Here is a 21468-nt window from a genome sequence, read left to right on the forward strand (position 1 = left end):
TACATTATGATTTCACTTTTCAGTCTACATACATAGCCTTTTGGAATATCTGTGTCTTCATTGCTTCCAGGGTCATTTTCTAAGTGCTGCTTGATTTTTTCTTCTAATCCCACAGCATCTGCTCCTTGATACTGATCAATTCTCACTTTGTTTCGAAAAAACAAAAATGTAGGTGTTGCTGATATATTGTTGGTGGCAGCTGTTCCCTAGAATTGACAAGTTGGACAGTGTTATAAATTAAATCTTAAACCACTTTGAATACTCATTCTATACCTTTATGAAAGTTAAATATCATAAGCATGAAGTAAAAACATGTAAAATACTGCATTCTTAATTGTTATTTAAGAAAAAAACAGACCTATTCCCTTTGGGCATAGCTACATAACCCTTATACACACTATAAAGAACACTGTCTACATTTTTATCATTTTTACTGTTAAATATGTCATCCAGTAGAAAAATCAGCTTTCGATGCCAAAACTGTGCTTTACACCAGACAGGTCTTTCATAATTACAGGTATTTTTCAAAAAGCATAACCAAGAATGGTATTAATAAAGTGAACACAAACCACTACTACGAGAAAAAAGTGTCTATCTGGCCAGGCATGGTGGCTCATGCCTGTAGTCTCATAACTTAGGGAGGCCGAGGCAGGTAGATCATCCGAGGTTGGGAGTTCGAGACCAGCCTGACCAACATGGAGGAAAATCAATCTCTACTAAAAATACAAAGTTAAGCCAGGTGTCATTGCTGTAATCCCAACTACTTGGGAGGCTGAGACAGGAGAATCACTTGAACCCAGGAGGTGAGATGGCGCCATTACACTCCAGCCTGGGCAACAAGATCGAGACTCCGAGACTCCATCTCAAAAAAAAAAAAAAAAAAGAGCCCATCTGAAAAACAATAGTCAATCTGCCTGTGAAAAACAGGTAATGTATTTTGCATTGCAACTGTCACCCAATTTTTACTCTTACAGAAATGTCTTTGGTCACCCATCAAATACATTCCAACAACTATCTTTTTAAATTCTGTCCTAGCTCCACAATTTTATAAGACTAACTACTGAATGAAAATTACCTAACACCCACTGAGTATCCTAGTTTAAACTTTTCATGACAAGTATAAAGGAACCAGTAAAGCAAATATGGCACGTTACATATTCAAATATTATGAATGTCATTACTATATTGTTTAAAGAAAAAGAATATTAAGATTAACATAGGAATGTCTTCTCAAAGCCTCTAAGTGAAAAAACTATGATTGACCTTACAGAGAAGTACTGTCCAAAACAATGGATATGTAGCACATGAGCTACATATGCAATTTTAAATTTTCTATTATCTATAATAAAAAAGCAAAATAAGTAAAATCAATTTTAATATTACAGCAAACCTAATATATACATTTTCAGTCTAATCAACATAAAAAGATAATGCATTATTTTACATTTTTTTCATACTAAGTCTTTAAAATCTGATGTGTATTTTACACTTTCAGTACATCTCAATTTGGTTTTGCCACATTAAAAGTGCTCAGTAAACACATGTAGCCAGTGGTTACAATACTGACAGCACAGCTCCAGGAAAAAGCACTTTCGTATCAGAAATAGTGATCAAATCAGGGGCCAATGATACAGTTCAGTAACACATGACTAAGTGCTGAAACATAAATGTGTGTAACAAATCCCCAAACTAACTACAAACTACATAATATTCTAAAATGTTTACCACACTCAGAAACTTAACAAAGATAAAGTTGCAGAGCTATAGAGTTCTTCCTTAATTAGAACTAAAGACTCTACTTTTTAGTGTTGGAAAGGGCCTTCCAATTTTTTTTTTCCTTAACAATTCCCCACATTTCTACATATAGAAGTACTGAACTATCACATACCATTCCAACTAAGTAATCAGGGCAGTTCACCTACAATACTGTGGTTCAATCAATAGTAATCAACATTTTGGCCAGGTGCAGTGGCTCCCACCTATAACCCAGTACTTTGGGAGACCAAGGCAGGCAGATCACAAGGTCAGGAGATGGAGACCATCCTCGCTAACACAGTAAAACCCTGTCTCTACTACAAATACAAAGAATTAGCCAGGCGAGGTGGCAATCGCCTACAGTCCCAGCTACTTAGGAGGCTGAGGCAGGAAAATCACATGAACCCAGGAGGTGGAGGTTGCAGTGAGCCAAGACTGCGCCACAGCACTCCAGCCTGGTGACAGAGCGAGACTTCATCTCAAAAAAAATAAAAAGTAATCAACATTTTAAAGTTTCTGCTCAGTATGCTGATTTGGAGATAAGATTATAAACTGATCAATTCAAACTATAACCAAGAACTCCTTGCCATTGCTGTATAATCGGCCAATGCCTCAGGCGTAGAAGATATAATTCTAGGTTTGCAAAACATAAGGAAATGTAATACACAGAACTGCTAGGTGACCTATTAACAACATTGTAGTAATGTTATATCAGAAGGTGATTAATACAAACCTGAAGCAATTAATAACATGCTACTCTTAACCAATGTAACCATAATGACATCTGCAATAATGACGTCAACATAACATCTTCCTATCTTCAAAGGAATAAGTACTATGTGCATCAAGAGATAAATGAAGAATATTAATGTTGGATTCAAATTTATTCAAAAGTAAATCAAAAAAAAAAAGATTCCCTTCCCTTACCTGACACTGATGTACATCGACTTCCAAGAAAACAGCCTGTGGATATTTATTACTCATAGAACTGAATGCTGGGGCAATCCTCAAACATGGCCCGCACCTGTGAGAAAAGGAAAAGGAACATTAAAATAACACTAAAGATTGTAAATCTAAAGCACTCATCGATTAAACATAAACTAGAACAAACACTGATATTCCTGGCTTTGACTGTCTGACTTTTTTTTTGTTTTTGAGACAGGGTCTCATTCTGTAACCCAGGCTGGAGTACAGTAGCATAACCATGGCTCACTGTAGTCTCAATCTTCCAGGCTCAAGCAAGCCTCCCACCTCAGCCTTCCAAGTAGCTGCAACTACAATTGCATGTCACCACACCCAGCTAACCAGCTAGTTTTTTTTTTTGTTTTTGGACAGACTGGGTCTCGCTATATTGCCCAGCTGGTCTCAAACTCCTGGGTTCAAGTGATCCTCCTGCCTGTGGCCTCCCAAAATGCAGACATTACAGGCATGAACCACAACCTTAGGCCAGATTCTCTGGTCTATTTGAGTAAGTTATTCATATACATTTGTATCAATACTATACTGTCTTAATGAGCCCAGATGTTATATTTAGCCTTCATATCTAATAGTGTTAAATCTTCCAGCTTTGTTCTGAGAGAAATTAAAGAAAACCTAAATAAATGAAGAAATACACTCTGCTTATAAATTTGCAAACTCAATATTGCTAAGATACCAATTTTCCTCGATTTGATGTTTACAACTGATGTAAAATCTCAGCAGGTTTTCTTGTAGAATTTAACAAATTTCAATTCTAAAAATCCTAGAGAAATAACACGACAGTCCAAGCTGTTTTGAGGTTCAAATCCGAAAAGTGTTGTATTATCGGATCTTAAGAACTACCATAAAACTTTAGTAAGAGAATACTGTACTTGTACAAGAATGAGCAAACTGATCCAATCGGTTTTCGTTTTAAAGAAAAGTCTAGAAACAGACCCATCTCACATACAGTACTCTGATGTCTGAAAAACTTGATGTAGTATTGCAGTGGGAAAAGGATGGTCTTTTCAATAAATACTCCAGATCAACTGTATACTCATATACAGTTGGAGAAGTAATGAATCTCAACACATCATGCACAAAAACCAATTCCAGATGGGTTATAGATCTAAATGTAAAAGGTGAAACAATGGGGATTTTAGGAAAAAGTACAGAAGACACTTTCAAAACCTTGAACTAAGCAATGATTTCTTATACAAAACAAAAGAAGTACTGAAAAAAAAAAAAAAGAAAGGAATTACAGACTGAACTATATTTGATAAGCTGGAAGATTAAGCCATCCAAAAATGCCTTTGAGAGACTAGGAAGAAGTATTTGCAAAACATCAAACAAAGCACTTACATTTCTAATATGTAAACAACTCCTACCAAAAAATAAGGACAAGACTGAACCCCAAAAGAAAAAGAATAAATGCTTAAATAGGTACTTGACAAATGAGATTATCCAAACAGTCAATAAATAAAGTTGGCCAGGTACCGTGGCTCATGCCTGTGATCCCTACGTTAAGAATACAGGGCTCGGCATGGAGGCTCATGCCTGCAATCTCAGCACTTCAGGAGGTTGAGGCAGGTGGATCACAAGGTCAGGAGTTCAAGACCAGCCTAGCCAAGATGGTAAAATTCTATCTCTACTAAAAATACAAAAATTAGCTGGGCGTGGTGGTGAGCACCTGTAATCTTAGCTACTCAGGAGAACTGCTTGAACCCAGGATGTAAAGGTTGCAATGAGCCGAGATTGTGCCACTGCATTCCAGCCTGGCAACAGCGAGACTCCGTCTCAAAAAAAATAACAATAATGATTAAATAAAGTCAAAAACTTTATTTTATAAAGCAGCAAAGATGTTCTACTTCATCAGTCACCAGGGAAATGCAGATTAAAACCAACTCTGCAAAAATAGTTACAACAAGACTTAAGTTTTGTCAAGAATGCAGAGCAACTAAACTTTGATATACTGTGATAGCGCAAGTTGGTATTAACCATTTTGGAGGGGAAAAAAAGAAACTACTAGAAATACACCAACCCATCACCATGCCTGGGGGATGTAACTAAGAGAAATGTTTACCGTATTAGAACGTCTGAAAAAGTATTATTAGTAATATTTCTAAGAGTCAAAAATTAGAAACAATGAAATTCTTACCAACAAAAGAATAGGTAAAAGCTAATTACAGTTATACAATAAAATACTATACAATAATGAAAATAACTGATGTAAAACCTTTTAGAAAAACGTAGATGAACCTTATAAATAACACTGAGGAAATAAAGCAACATACAGTATACTAGCATATACTATATGAGTCTATTTACATATGGTTCAAATACAGGCAAAACCAACCAATGGTATCATAAATCAGGACAGTGGTTACCTTAGTTGAGTTACTGATAGAATGAGACTTCTGGAGGCTAGTAATGTTTTGTTTGTCTGGAAACTGATTAAATAGGTGTGTTCAGTTTCTGAAAATTCATCGAACTACACATTTCTAATTGTGTGCCACGTATGTCTCAATAAAAGTTTGCAGAAATAAGAAAAATGTTAGCCTTCTGATATAGAAATGTAAGAAAAAGCAAATTCTAAAGCACAAAATAAAAACAAATGTTAAAACTCAAAGTTGTGATCAAGTCCACATTCTTAACATTTCAATTAGCATTTTTACCTTGTGTTATCCTCAAGCCACATATCAAAAATCTAAGAAAACAATATTTTACAGTCAACTACATTAGTCTTAAACTTTATAAATGGGAATATAAATTACTACATCATTTTTCAAAAGCCAATAATTGGGTCATATCTATTCATTTTAAATGAACACAAGCTGAGACCCAATAATCCTCCTTTGAAAGTCTATTCCATTTTAACAACACTTATTCTATTTCATAATAATAAGTAGAATAAGAAAGTTCAATGTAACATGTTTGTAACAGCAAAAAAGTTAGAATACAATCTATACAGCAAGCAATGGAAAAATAGTTTTAAAAGTTATGACACTGGTCAGGTGTGCTGGCTCATGCTTGTAATCCCAACACTTTGGGAGGCAAAGACCAGTGGATCACTTGAGGCTGGGAAGTCGAGATCAGCCTGGCCAATATGATGAAACCCCATCTCTGCTGAAAACATAAAATTAGATGGGCATGGTAGCACATGCACATGTCTGTAATCCCAGCTACTCAGAAGGCTGAAGCAGGAGAATCGTTTGAACCCAGGAGGCAGATGTTGCAATGAGCCAAGATCGCACCACTGCACTCCAGTCTTAACAAAGCAAGACTGTCTTAAAAAAAAAAAAAAGTTATGACACGTCCACACCAGGGGATATTTTGTATTGTTTGGGGGCAATAAAGTCTCATTGTAAAATGTTCTCTAGGATCACATTTTAAATCTATGTATATATGTAAACGTATATTAAAAAGATAGACAGGCACGACGAACAGTTAGCATTAATTACTTAGGTAAGTGAGACTGGAAAAGGAAGAGGATTTCAGGAACACTTTATTAAGTATCCATAATTCTGCATCCTTTACTTTTATGCAATGAACAGGTGTTTTCTTTTAAAATATTAAATGAGCTGAGAATAAAGAATTTAATGTTAACTGCATTTATACAGATGTCACAAATTACAGAGGTATCCACGCTGTAACACAATATATCCACTCATGAAAACCACCCTCCTGCAAAAGCACACATCAGAAAGAGAGGATTTATGGAAAAAATAAGTTTGAGGCAAACTACTTGAAACCCATGCAACTTTGTAACAAGAAAGACAGTAACTAGGCTGGACACCACGGCTCATGCCTGTAATCTCAGCACTTTGGGAGGCCAAGGTGGGTGGGTTACTTAAGGTGGGAAGTTCAAGACCAGCCTGGCCAACATGGTAAAAATCCCACCTCTAATAAAAGTACAAAATTTAGCTGAGTGTGGTGGCAGGTGCCTGTAGTCTCGGCTACTCAGGAGGCTGAGGCAGGAGAATCACTTGAACCTGGAAGGTAAAGGTTGTAGTGAGCCAAGATTGCCAAGACTGTGCAATCCAGCTGGGTAACAGAGCAAGACTCCATCTCAAAAAAAAATAAAAAAGACAGTAACTAGGATTAATGAAAAAGATAGGACATCCCAGCATGTGGCTCAGAGCTGGAAGCTAACTTGGGGAATATTTGAAATGAACAAAATTAACTGGAAATGTTGCTTAGGTGTTGTCACAAAGCAGACTGAAGTGGAGCTCTGAGCCAGGGCTGCCATTAAAGAAGGGACAAGAGAAAAGGAAATATTTAAAATAAACCCTTCTGGGGAACAAGCGCTAGGTGTAGGCACTCTTATTTAACTTCATTAACTTTTTTAAACACGAAAGGTGATCTGCTTGTGTGGCTAAGAGCTTTCTGCTCCAGATGAAGGTTTTATTTCTATTTTTCACTTCCTAGGAAAAAATCACATATGAACCAATACAACTTCCAAATCACACTGACATCTCTCTATTCATCAACTATTTATTAGCTAATTGGTGTTACAGACATACATCTTGCAGCTGAAAAGACTATTAAAATTATGGTTACTGTGAAAAATCTGTTTCAAGATTTAACTTTATCTAGATTCTTTCATTTTAGTTAGACATCACAGGTTGGAACTTTAGTCAAAAATCAAAATACATCATAAAGCAGAGAAGCATAAGTATATACAAAAGAATAAACATATACAGCAGAGTACTTTCACAAACCAATCATTCAAGTAAATCGATTATTTATTTATTTAGGGTTTCACTCTATCACTCAGGCTGAGTATAACGGCATAATCACAGCTCACTGCCTCAATCCCTCAGGCTAAAGTGATCCTTCCACCTCAGCTTCCCCAGCAGCCGAGACTACAGGCACATGCCACCATACCCAGATAATTTTTGATGTTGTGTAGACCCAAGGTTTGCCTATGTTGCCCAGACCAGTCTCAAACTTCTAGTCTTAAGTGATTCTCCCACCTTAGCTTCCCAAAGTGTTGGGATTACAAGTGTGAGCCACTGTGCCCAGGCAGCTGATCATTTTACCTAAGATGTTTGCCTCCTTAACATGAGCAGTTAAGAGTAAACACATTTTTCCATTAGCTGAGATCATAAACAAGTCACCTGATTTCTCTGTATAAAATAAAAGAACCAGATTATCCAGGGACTTTCTTCAACTCTAAAATATTATGCTTCCAGTATGCCTGAATTTCAGAATGACACCTTTTTCTCTTGCACACACCTTGATTAGCAGCCCTTAGCACAATCTAGGATTTTTTATTTCATTGCAAAAGGTTCAAGAGATCTAGTCCAGAGATTTAAAATTAAGGGAAAAAAAGTTATTTTTCTACTCTAAACTTTCTCTTTGACTGAAAACTTACCTTCTTAGTCCAATATATAAAATGTATATGTTGGAAGGATTTTGAGTTATGCTCTCTGAAAAAAAGAATACAGTAAACCGCTGGCTTTCTACAATGTATAAAGAAATAAACCTGGCCAGGCACAGTGGCTCTCACCTGTAATCCCAACACTTGGGAGGCCAAGGCTGGTGGATCACCTGAGGTCAGGAGTCCGAAACCAGCCTGACCAACATGGTGAAACCCCGTCTCTATTAAAAATACAACATTAGCCGGGCCTAGTAACACATGCCTGTAATCTCAGCTACTTGGGAGGCTGAGGCAGAAGAATCGCTTGAACCTGGGTGGCGGAGGTTGCAGTAAGATGAGATCGCTCCATTGCACTCAAGCCTAGGCAACAAGAGTGAAACTCCATCTCAAAAAAAAAGAAAAGAAAGAAACTCACAGAACTAATACTTCAAAACAGACATAGCCTAATATAATTAATAAGAACTGAAGACCAGAAAATGACCTGCCCAAGACCAAACACCCTAGTTGGTAGCAGGGCCACAACTAGAACAGATCAGCTTTCTTTGAAACAACTACATTAGCTTCTTTTTAATACATTTTTTTCTACAGTCATACTATAAAATAAATTCTGTTTCATGAACTAGCTGTCTTTCCCTATTTGCTACAGTAGCCAGTGTCTTATCTTGAGCAACAACTTGTGTAAACACACATCTGGTAAGTGGATTAAAAAAAGTATGCTTTCTAAAGCCACGGTAAAAGGAATTTTTTTCTTTTTCCATGCAGGGTAAGACTTTAAGCAATTTACACATGTGCTAAATTTACTAATGGGTAGGCTTAATCACAATTGGTGTTATTAATTACACAAAACAGCTAGCATTCATTGGGCACTCACTATATGTTATGCATTCCCAAACTCACGTCACCTCATTTAAGCCTTGTAACTCCCAAGAACAAATTACTAAGCCAGAATTAGATCCCAGAAGAACAAATTACTAAGCTAGAATTCAATTCGGGAACCCAACTCTTAACTGACTGGTAAAAAGTCCAAAACAGTGGCCTATTCAGTGTCTTTTGGTATTTCCAAATCTATGTACACACTCTTGAAAGGTAGCCAGACAGACTACATGACTATATGGTTCTATTTCTAGAAAGTTCAAAGACAAGCAAAACTGACCTTTAGTATTAGAATTCAAGAGTAATGGGAAGAAGACTGGGAAGGTGCAGGGACTCTGGGGTGCTGGTAATGAACTATTTCCTGTACATTTTTGTACACTTGTTGTACTTCAATAAAAAATTAACTTAAAAACTAAAGCAACTCTGTTCTCTGAAGACTAGGGCTTCAACATGCTCTAGTCTTACAGCTACCTACTTCACTTGCTAACATTTTCTACCTTGCTTTCTATGGACCACTGGGCCTGCTAACTCTGTAATTCAATAAACTACCTTCAGTCCTCAGTAATTTCCTGGTATGTAATTAACATATGTTTAATATATATTTAATTAATTATTTGAACACGCTATCGTAACTATTGGAATTCGACATCCTAATATATATTGATATCCTTCTTGGATTGTAACAAATCCTAGTCAACTACAAAGGCAGATCTGCTTTAAGAAAATTCAACACATCTCCAGCCTGAGCTACATAACAAAACCCCATTTCTACAAAAAATTTAAAAATTAGCCAGGTATAGTGGTACATGCCTGTAGTCTCAACTACTGCTAGGGCTGAGTTGGGAGGATCGCTTGAACCCAGGAGGTTGAGACTGCAAATGAGCCATGATCACACCCCTGCACTCCAGCCTAAGCAACAGAGCAAGATCCTGTCTCAAAAAACCCAGGGCACAGTAAACATTACAAAAGTGATACATTCATCAATTCAAGACAAAAATCATTCATGCTGTTTAATGGGGGGGGGGGGAGGACTGGGATGATGGGATGACAGACAGCACAGTGTATATATTTTTAATCACTTACCCACAAACCTGATACTTAACAGCAACAAAACTGGTACTACTTATAACCACTAAAATGTATCTGGGTGTGAGTAAAGATTTGGCAACACCTGTTTAAAAACGTTACCAGAAAGAATATCAGAGAGTGAACTGAATTGCAGGCAGAGGTGTAAATTAATCAAGGAAATGCATACTGAAAATTGTAAGGCTCTGTGCAGATACACAGAGATGAATGTACATTTTTCTCCTTAGTCTGGGAAGAGCAAGAAGAGCACTTTACAATTAAAATGATGCATTCACTACTGGGACATTAAACAAGATATTTAATCTCTCTGTGACTCAATGTCCTCAACTGTAAAACGGGGATAGCTGTTAGGGTTATTCTCAGGAATGAATGAGTCAATATAAAGAGTTTAAACAAGTAACTTACACGGATTAAGACTATGTAAGCACTGACTTTTAATTCCTTAAAAAATACTCTGGGAAAAAGGTGTTAACCATTCAACAAGGAAAAGACAGCATTTTGATAGACAAACAGTGTTGGAAAAATTGGATATGAACATGCCAAGAAATAAATTGGACCCTAACTTTACAACATATACCAAAATTAATTCAAAATGGATCAAAGACCTAAACTGAAAAGCTAAAACTATAACTCTTGGCTGAAAACATAGGGAGAAATCTTCATGATGTTGAATCTTGTAATGATTTCTTGAATATGACACCAAAAGCACAGGCAACAAAAGTTATAGATAAATTGGACTTCATCAAATTAAAAACCTGTGCATTAAAGGACACCATCAAGAAAAAGACAACCCATAGAATGGGACAAAGTGTTTGCAAATTAAATATTAACATCCATAATATATAAAGAACGCCTGCAAATCAAAAGATGAACGGGTAAACAAAATTTGCCATATATATAAATGGAATACTTTATGCAGTTATAAAAAATGAAATTCAGAGACATCCTAAGACATGGATGAACCCTGAAAACACTATGCTAAATGAAGTCAAAAACAAAAGGAAAAATATTGTTAACGATTTCAGTTAGGTGCCCCAAATTGGCAAATTTGTGGAGATGGAAATCATAGCAGAGGTTACCAAGGATGTAAATGGGGAAGGGCAAGTTACTGATTAATGGAATGGGTACAGCCTTGTCCCTTTGGAGAAGTGAGGATAGGGAGTCATCCTTTAATGGATACAGAATTTCTGTCTCAAGTTCTAGGAAACAGTGGTGATGGTGGCACAACATTGTGAATGTAGAGTCATGCCTGGGTATCCACAGGGGGTTAGTTTCAGGACCTCCAGCAGGACACCAAAATCACAGATGCTCAAGGGCCTGATAGAAAATGGCCTAGTATCTGCATATAACCTGTGTCCATTCCCCCACTTTACATGATCTCTAGATTACTTATAATACCTAATGTAAATGCTAATGTAAAATAGATGTTAAAATTACTTATAAAACCTAATGTAAAATAGATGATATACTGTATTGTTTAGAAAATAATGACAAGAGAAAAAGTCTGTACATAATCAGCACAAATGCAATGATTTTCCCCAAATATTTTCTATCCTTATTTGGTTGACTCCATGGATACAGAGGGCTGGCCACCCTTAAGGCCAATGAATTATACTCTTAAAAATGGTTAAAATGGTCAATTTTATGTTATATATATTTTATTATAAGCCACTAAAGATTCTTACACAGGAGAACAATCTATGTATCATTTTAGCAAAATTTAGACTGAGAATGGATAAAGCACAGAGGTTAAGAAAAAGAAATAGGTTTAAAATAGGGTTGAAAAGGAAATGAAATAGGTGTTGGAGAAACTACTCCCTCAGTCTAAAATGGGAGAGCATTAACTTTGATCTAAGAGGTTTCTTACAGGATTTCACCGAATACAGTTGTGAGTCTAATACTGACCCCCCATATACATACATCTGGGTTCCTATTGGCAACGAGTTTAGACAGGATGTATTAACGGCCAGTATGTTCGAGGAACATTAAAGGTAAATACAATCTTACCAGATTTGTAAATGTAATATAAATATGCTTTTGAATTTAAAAGTTCTCTAAATTCAAACATTAACTTTCCCTCAGTTATTACAAAGAAAAATAATTATAATTCCACCAAAATACCTTTTTAAATATAACAGTTCTTTGCCAATCAATGTCTGCAGTTACATTTATGCTTAAATGACATCACATTGATGATAAAAAAAATTTCCTTCACAGCAATGTTTTCCCACTTTTCTCACTTCAATCAATATTTATTTATTACCCTATTACCTCTCCTACCTTTACGGTAAGGGGGAAAAACAATCTATCATTGAAAGACAAGAGTATTAAAGCTTCAACTGGCCAGAATTAGAAAAGTGAACTAAAAGTGAGACTCTTTATTGAAATCAAATCCTCCCTCTTCCACTGTGGCCTAGATACTTAATGTACTACAGGTATTCCTTTATTATTAAGAATATAGGGCTGAGCACGGTGGCTCCCGCCTGTAATCTCAGCACTTTGGGGGGCCGAGGTGGGTGGATCACCTGAGATCAGGAGGTCAGGAGTTCAAGATCAGCCTGGCCAACCAGGTGAAACCTGTCTACTAAAAATACAAAAATTATCTGGGCATGGTGATCGGTGCCTGTAATCCCAGCTACCCAGGAGGCTGAGGCAGGAGAATCCTTTGAACTCGGAAGGCGGATGGTGCAGTGAGCTGAGATCGCACGATTGCACTCCAGCCTGGGCGGTAAGAGCGAAACTCAGTCTCAAAAACAAAGAATACAGACATTACAAAATTGCTAAAAATGAGAAGACATATTTACAGAATTCCGACATTCCTTTTAGGTGTTTTAATATTTATGACATCACTTATTCTTTTAAATTTGGTAAATGCAAAATTCCACATATCATATAGGTACTCTAGTCCACCATATGAAATCCAAGATACTATCCTTTTTCAATTAGGTGTAAGAGAGACTGGTCCAAAAATAAATCTTAACTTGTCTTCGTATCTATCTGCATCCATTCCCTAAAACAACATAATACTAATGCCATCATTTATATGCTAAGCATTTAGTGAACCATGTACTAGGAACTATGTTTTTTGCTCTGAAATCCAAAATACTGCCTTGTGTTTATATAGTTGCCTGGAAAAGAAAGTGTGTTACATCAACAGTGATACCAGTAGCAGCAGATTGCCCCACGTTAGACGTATAAATAACGCCAAGGGGTCACGGAAAATTAAACGGAGACCTCTAATACTTCTAACTAAATACCATCGACATACACGAGAGATCTGTGAAACACACACACACATTCGTGAAACCTTGGTTCCCAATGCCGAGTTCCAACATGACATTCTTACGCAGGAACGTTATTACACATTCACTATAAAAAGTCCACCAGTTCTGCGACCTAAAATTTTGTTGATATTTACCAAAGACAGTTAACATTTTTCAAGATCTCTGTCCTCTTAAGCGAAAAACAGAGCCTGGTCCAACTAAGATATCCGGCTAACCTGTCCACCTGAAATACTCTATATACGGACTGCTGTGTGTGACCACTTGCAATCGCACACATACTGGAGTCTAAGCTACAAGTTAGTGGCCGAATGAAGAACAAAGAAAGTTTAAATAATTAAAAAAAGCACCGCAAACCAACGTTAACTTAGTTCAAAAGGCATTAGCAGAAATTCAGGACTAGGAGCTATGCTATTAGTTGGATCGCCCCATCTCAATCTTCAAAGGCTTTAGGGAAGTGCAGGTCATGAATCGAAGCAAAGTGTTCGGTGAATAAGGTTTCTGTAGCTCCAGAGATGCAAATGACAGCTGGCTCCGCAGGAAGAACGGGTCAGGCTCAGGCAAGGGTGGCTGTGGAGACTCCCACAGGCTGGAAGGAATAGGGGCGGACCACCCCCAAGAGCAGAGTTTGTCGGAGAATTGAAAAGGAGTAGGGGAGGAATCTCCTGAGCTGGGGAAGCCGGCCAGCCGGGCCTCCGTGCCAGTCTGGGAGCCCCCTGTGAATAAATGGGGGCTCGCACCCGAGAAATGAGGCCTAATCCCGGCAGCTGCTCGGGGCTGCGGCCACCGCCGGACATTCCGGGGCAAGAGACCGCTAGGAAACCCGGGCCGACAAAGAGTGAAAAGAAAGCACGGAAGGACGGGCGGGGACCCACAGGGCACGAGCGTGGCCTCACCCTCTCATGGTGAATTTGACCACGGCGAGTCTGGAGCCCGCGCCGCTCAGCTCTGGCTGGAAATCCGGATCGCTCCCGACCGGCTTCACCCCTACCATCCTCACAGAGAACCCGGCAGGGTGGCCGCGACGCCACCGGTTTCGAAACTGAAGAAGATGACCTGGGAGAGGAAGCAGAGACCCTCAGGAAGGCCAAGGCCTGGACAGAAGAGGCTGCGACCGCGGCGTCTACTCCCGGGACTCTCCGTGCCGAGTCACGCCAGAGAGCGGAGCGGCCGAGGGGGCGGGGGGGGGGGGGGTGTGGAGAGGCGAAGGAAGGTAAAGCGTGCGGCACCCAGCAGCCACCGCGCGGCAGGGTAGCCGGCGCTTGCGCGCCTTGACGTCATTTTTGCGCCGTCCGTTTTGGCCTTCACTGCCCAATCCCAAAATGCGAAGCGTGCCCCTCCTTAGACTGAGTGGCCCGCGCTACCTTGAGCGGCGCAGACGCAGACGTGTAGGGGTCACGTGCGCGAGCGCAGACTAAGACTCAAAAGTTGGATTCCTCCGCGTTTTCCAGACCTGAGGCGTCTACCTAGGTTCAGGCGTTGGGACGGTAAAAGAGTGCACTTGTTTTACTCCAGGCTTCTTAGTTGCTGTTCAAGCCACCCTCTAGAAGTACTTTGAAGGTGTTGCTGTACTGTATTCGGGCAGGTCTACGCACAAGACAAATTAAGGTTGAGGAAAAATTTATTAACAGGCTTCATTACATATGGAGCACTCTCTGCAGTCATTCAGAAAGTATCGTGCACCTGTGTTTAGATTTTGACCAAAAAGATGACACTATCCCTCCTTCAGGAAGTTCACGGTCGAGTGACCGACGCAAACAATAATTTGAATAGGAAGCGATGGAGACAAACGAGATGGGAAGGTGGGGCAGGGTAAACTTGCTAGGAATCTGACTCCTTGATTCAATCTTGAAAGAGAAGCAGGGGTTAGATGGATGGTGAGAGAGAATATTCCAAGCAAGGGGACCACCAGGTGCATATGCATGGGTTGGTGGATAAGAATAGCTAAAATTTACCACATGATGAACCACGTCAGAGATAAGTTCTATATATGTGTACTAGCTCATTTAATCCCTGCCCAGTAGGTTCTGTGATTTCAAGTCAAGGTGGGCTAATGCCAGCGTACTCTTTTAAATATTAGGCCAGGTGGCAAATTATTTGTCTTTGGATTTAGCTGGGGAGATGAAATTGGAGGGAAGGTCAAACTTAGATAATGACTCGCTAAGGATTTCGGATTTTGTCGGGAAGAGAATGGAAGAATCACTGCCGGGCAATTTTGCGATTGCAAGTGTGTTTACAGCCTGGGCAGCGTGGTGAAAACCCCGTCTCTACTGGAAATAAAAAAATTAGCCGGGCGTCGTGGGGTGTGTCTGTGGTCCCAGCTACTCGGGAGGCTGAGATGGGAGGATTCCTTGAGGTGGGGAGGTCAAGGCTGTAGGGAGCCATGATTGCACCACTGCACTCCAGCCTGTGTGACAGAGCCAGACTCTGCCTGAAAAAAAAAAAGAAAAGAAAAGAAAATAGAAAATGTGTCTTTAAAAAAGCCGTCGAGTAGCAGCAAGGGTGATCCAGGAACTAAATTATGAAAGCATCTGCAGTGGAAGTGAAGAGGAAAGAATATGTTTGAGAAACAATTATTGGGCCAATTTAGTGAGATGACAGAGGACTTTAAGAGAACTCAAACATTTCAATGGTGTAGCTTTTTAGAAATGAGTTAAAATGCCTGAAGGACATCCAAATGAGAGGTACAGTAGATCGTGAGAAGGGTGAGTCTGGAACTAAAGAAAAAGGACTAGGATGACGTTAAAGACTTGAGAGTCATCAAACTGTGTGATAACTGAAGCCCAGGAACTGCGAAAAGAGAAAGCTCAAGGTGTTGCAGAAAGAAAATAATTCTTAACTGAACTCAGCCACACCAGAGATACAGTAATTACATTCCTTTTTCATGTGATATCACTACATTGTAGTGGTTTTAATGGATAGACAAGTTCCACTACATTTTTTTTTTTTTTTTTTTTGAGACAGAGTCTCACTCTGTTGCCCAGGCTGGAGTGCACAGGCGTGATCTCGGTTCACCACAACTTCCGCTTCCTGGGTTCAAGTGATTCTCCTGTCTCAGCCCCCCAGGTAGCTGGGATTACAGGTGCGCACCACCACACCAGCTACTTTTATTGTATGTTTAATAGAGACGGGATTTCACTGTGTTAGCCAGGCTGGTCTCAAACTCCTGACCAAAGGTGATCTGCCTGCCTTGGCCTCCCAAAGTGCTGGGATTACAGGCACGAGCCACCGGGCCCGGCCTTGCTACTTAAATTTTATGGCCATGCACAAACTCCTAACCTCTCAGAACCTCAGCTTCCTTGTCTGTGAGTCTTGGATTAATAACACCTGCTTTCTAGGATTGTGACAGTAAAAGGTTATAGTGGATGATGTTTATAAAGAACCAAAATATGAGGTATTTGATAAAAGATGTTTTTTAAACAATGGTGTCTATTCAGCTAATCAACTAGGGTTGCTATAAAAATAGCAAAGACTGAGTGACTTAAAATAAATTTATTTCTCACAGTTCTGAAGACTGCTTCAGAACAGGAGTCCAAGATCCAAGTGCTGTTAGTGTTGGTTTCTCCTAAGGCCTCTCTCCTTCACTTTTAAATGGCTGTCTTCTTACTGTGTCTTCACATTTTCTCTGTGCACACACACATGCACATACAGTACTAGCCTGATCCTCTTCCTTACAAGGACAGCAGTCTTACTAGATTAAAGATCCACTCTGATGATATCACAACTTTAATTACCTCCTTAAAAGTTATAGGTCCTATCTCCACTTAGAATAATATTTGGGGTTGGGGCTTCAACCTATGAATTTGGGTGGGGTTGGGGGAATCCAGAACAAATGGATTCTTATTATTCCCAACTGTCCTTCCAGTTTTGCCTAAGAAGCAAGTAGAAATGGTCTCCACTACATGAGCTATAGTAGACATGAAGGGGGAAACAGGGCTTATGAAAGCAAGATAGGTTATAGATTCTTAAGAAGCAATATGAAAAGAGGCATTGTAAAAGTTAGCTCTAATAGGGACACCATGTGTCCCTCCACGTCTACTCTCTTACCTTTCTTTGCTCTCGGCTCTAGGAACCTGCCTACAAGGACTGCATCAATAGGATCCTCTGTTGGAGCTTCTTGTTAAGAGATTGGAGGATAGAAGAAAATGAGATCCAGTTAGTAATTCCCTTAGCTCCCTTCCTGCTGTGTTTACAGGCTGTCTGTATCTCCACCAAAGACCCTGTATCTCCACCAAAGACCACAGCTCTTGTCATACCATTACTCTCTTAGGGTTCCTGCAATCACTGTCTTCTATTGTCTCTTTAGATATGGAAGTCGAAATTACTCCAAGCTGTTGGTAGCACCCATATACTAACGAGAGAAACTCTGGGCCAGCCACTTAGTGTAAGGAAAATGGATGTGCTTTGGTCAAGAGTAGGCCGAGGTAAACATCCTGTGTGACTCAGTGAATTTGGAGTAGAGGCGCATAACTCCACTTGTTATATAATCACAGCTATGTAGATATAAAATGGGAAGGCTCATCTCCTTGTTCAGAGCCACTTTTGTTTGTAAAAGGTATAACTGCCCTGATAACGCTGTACATACAACACAGCATGGCTTGGCTCATGCCCAGAGAGAATTAAGCTGCCTACCCTGTAAGGGAGAGCTGGTTTTGCAGACCAGGGAATGCAGCTGCAGGTGTGAGAGCAGCAGAAGCTGCAGGGCCAGAGCAGGCAGCTGAGACAGAAACAGACAGTGTAAGAGAGCTGCTGAGTAAAGCCATCTTTTACCTGCCTACAACCGCCCAAGTGTTCTTTCAGCTAGCTATCTGCCACCCATCTAACCACTCCCTTCAGACCTCAGCATGGGCTGGAACCTGGCACTGGGTGTGGCACCTAACCTGATGCTACCTGTTCCTGACGAGACAAGAGAGTACTGAATTGGATAGTCCACATAAAGAACAGAGACACTCACCACTATAATCCGAAGGCAGGCACCCACAGGAAACAGAGGTACCTGGAAGCTGTATTCCAAGATAGACTTCCCAGGCTTATAGCATGAACTGCCAGCCACCTAGCACTAGCCTAATTGGTTAGCTCAGATACCACAAGCTAATGGGCAACACCGGGAAAGTTCACTCTCGTAATACCAATAAGGATCTTTTGGTTTAAAAAGAACTACCCTTACCACCCAGAACCTAGTTGTATGATGAATCTAGTCCCCGTCTTTACAGTTAAACTTTTTTACTCACTGCTCAATCCTTGATGTTGTTGTTTTTATTTTCTTTTTAGCAGCACCATTGCTTTTTTTTTTTTTTGCAATGGAGTCTCTCTCATTCTGTCACCCAAGCTGGAGTGCAGTGGTGCAATATTGGCTCACTACAACCTCTGTGTCTCCGGTTCAAGCAGTTCTCCTGCCTCAACCTTGCAGGTAGCTGGGATTAAAGGTGCTTGCCACCACACTGGCTGATTTTTGTGTTTTTATTAGAAATGGGGTTTCGCCATGTTGGCCAGGCTGGTCTCCAACTGATAACCTCAAATAATCAGCCCGCCTTCGCCTTCCAACGTGCTGGAATTACAGGGATGAGCCACCAGGCCCAGCCTACCATTGCATTTTTGACTTTCCTAGATCCTATCTACATGTTTGTTAATACTGCCCATACCAAATTATACTCAGTTACCTATTTTGAATATGCCTTTTCCTTTTGTGACTCTGCCTGATACGAAAATTTTAAAAATGTTTAACACCAGAGAAATTGGAGGCTAGAAGATTAACATAGCAGGCTAGAGATAAATATATGAGAGTTTCCAGCATAGCAGTCATAGTTGATACCACTAAAGAAGATCATAAGGAAGTACACAGAAAAGCAAAGAGTTAACAGCAGAAATGTAAGGACAACTACAAATAGGGAGTAAAATGAGAAAAGTTAAAGAAGCAGAGACTCAGGAGGACTATCGCAGAAGTAAAGTGTCAAAGACGAAAAGGTTGAAGGCTATGAAATGCCTTTTAATGTAGCAAGGGAGTCGTTGGTCTTTATCTGAACAACGAGTACAGTTCAATTAAGATTGGAGTCAGCTCACTGACAACCACAACAAATTCTTCAGGACCTCCAGTGTGGCAGGCAGTGTGCCATAGCCTCAAAAGTTAAAGATGAGTGTTACATGTTCCTGTCCTTCAGAATGTACACTTTTGTGATAGCTCCATTTCCAGGGATATGGGCTAAAATGGAACCCATAGATAGGTGATGAACCCATGTATGTAACTTTATATATTTACTATATAAATATATAGTAATATATATGATTGAATGATGCATTTAATTTTCAAATTCATAGCATACAACTAGAAAGGGTTTGGAAATTAGGAAGCAGGATTTCCTCATATATATGTATATACATATATATTGAGTAAATATACATACATAAAATTTAGCATTTTAACTTTTTCTTTTCTGAGACAGGGTCTTGCTTCATCACCCAGGCTGGAGTGCAGTGGCATAATCAAGGCTCACTGCAGCTTCGACCTCCTATGTTCAAGCAGTCCACTTGCCTTAGCCTCCCTTGTATTTGGGCTGACAGGTGCATGCCACCACACCAAGCAAATTTTTAAATTTTCTGTAGAGATGGGATCTCACTTTGTTGCCCAGGCTGGTCTTGAGCTCAACTAATTCTCCTGCCTCAGCCCTGCAAAGTGCTGACATTACATATGTGAGTCACTGCACCTGGCCCATTTTAACCAGTTTTTAAAGTACACAACTCAGTAGCATTAAGTGCACTCACTGCTGTCCATTTCCAGAACCTTCTCATCATCCCAGACAGAAACTCTGTACCCACTAAATAACTCCGTTTTCCCTTTTCCCCATCCCTGTTAATCTCTATTCTACTTTCTATCTCTCTGAATTTTCTTATTTTAGACATCTCATATAAATGGAATCATACAGTTATTTGTCTTTTTTGTGACTGGCTTATTTCTTTTTTTTTTTTTTTGAGACAAAGTCTTGCTCTGTCACTCAGGCCGCAACCTCTGCCTCCCAGGTTCAAGCCATTCTACTGCCTCAGCCTCCTGAGTAGTAGGGATTAAAGGTGCGTGCCACCATGCTTGGCTAATTTTTGTATTTTTAGTAGAAACAGGGTTTCACCATGTTGATCAGGCTGGTCTCAAACTCCTGATCTCAAATGATCCTCCCACCTTAGCCTCCCAAAGTGCTGGGATTACAGGTTGAGCCATCGCACTTGGCCTGGCTTATTTCACTTAGCACTAAGTTTTCAAATTCCTTCTATATGATAGCATATATCAAACTTTATTTCATTCCTTTTTATGACTCAATATGTTCCATTATATGAGTATATCACATTTTGTTTACTTATTCATTTGTTGATGGATGCTCAGATTGTTGCTACCTTTTAGCTGCTGTTAATAATGCTACTGTGAACATTGGTGTATAAGGATCTCTTCAAGTCCCTGCTTTTCCATTCTTTTTGGTATATACCTAAGAGTGGAATTGCTGGATCATGTGGTAGTTCTATGGTTAATGATTTGAGGAACTGCCAAACTGTTTCCACAGTGCCTCCACTATTCTACATTCTTACTAGGAATGTACGAGGGTTCCAGTTTCTCCACATCCTAGCAACAATTGCTAATTTTAATTTTTTTGATAATAGTCTTCTTTGTGGATGAGGTGATATTTCACATTTCCCTAGTGACTGAAGGTGTTAAACATTTTTTCATGTGCTTAATGCTTATTTCTTTATTTTCTTTGGAGAAGTGTCTATTGAAGTCCTTTGCCCATTTTTGAATCAGGTTATTTGTTTTTGCTGTTGGGTTGTAGGAGTTCTTTATATATTCTGGATATCAATCCCATATAGGTTAAATTATTTTCAGATATTTTCTTCCATTTTACAGGTTGTCTTTTCACTTTCTTTTTCTTGATGATGTCCTTTGAGGCACAAATGTTTTAAATGTCAATGAAATCCAGTTTACCTATTTTTTTTTCTTTTGTTATCTGTGCTTTTGCTGTCATATCTAAGAATTCAAGCCAGGCATGATGTCATACACCTGTAGTTCCAGATACTTGGGAGGCTAAAGTGGGAGAATCACTTGAGGCCAGGAGTTTAAGGCTGCAGTGAGCCACTGCACTCCAGTCCTCCAGTCTG

The 21468-nt window shown here is 39.4% G+C and overlaps 2 protein-coding genes across 7 annotated transcripts in view; one reads left to right on the top strand and one right to left on the bottom strand.

The window, feature by feature from the left end:
* The window catches only part of TXNL1 (thioredoxin like 1), a 42131-nt gene extending 27645 nt beyond the window's left edge, over positions 1-14486 (bottom strand). For all 5 annotated transcript variants that reach the window (XM_002757271.5, XM_008979872.4, XM_017963502.4 and 2 more), the window contains exons 1-3: positions 14232-14486; positions 2683-2779; positions 33-206 (exon numbers count right to left, since the gene is read on the bottom strand). In XM_002757271.5, coding sequence (XP_002757317.1) covers positions 33-206; positions 2683-2779; positions 14232-14329 — 369 coding nt within the window. In that variant the 5' untranslated portion in view covers positions 14330-14486. The remainder of the gene's footprint in view (positions 1-32; positions 207-2682; positions 2780-14231) is intronic.
* A 223-nt stretch (positions 14487-14709) lies between these two features.
* WDR7 (WD repeat domain 7) overlaps positions 14710-21468 on the top strand; it is a 390067-nt gene continuing 383308 nt past the window's right edge. For both annotated transcript variants that reach the window (XM_054244247.2, XM_078348222.1), the window contains exon 1: positions 14710-14822. The gene's annotated coding sequence lies outside the window, so the exon portion shown is untranslated. The remainder of the gene's footprint in view (positions 14823-21468) is intronic.

The sequence above is a fragment of the Callithrix jacchus genome, chromosome 13 (assembly GCF_049354715.1).
Source record: "Callithrix jacchus isolate 240 chromosome 13, calJac240_pri, whole genome shotgun sequence".
Classification (NCBI taxonomy): Eukaryota; Metazoa; Chordata; class Mammalia; order Primates; family Cebidae; genus Callithrix; species Callithrix jacchus.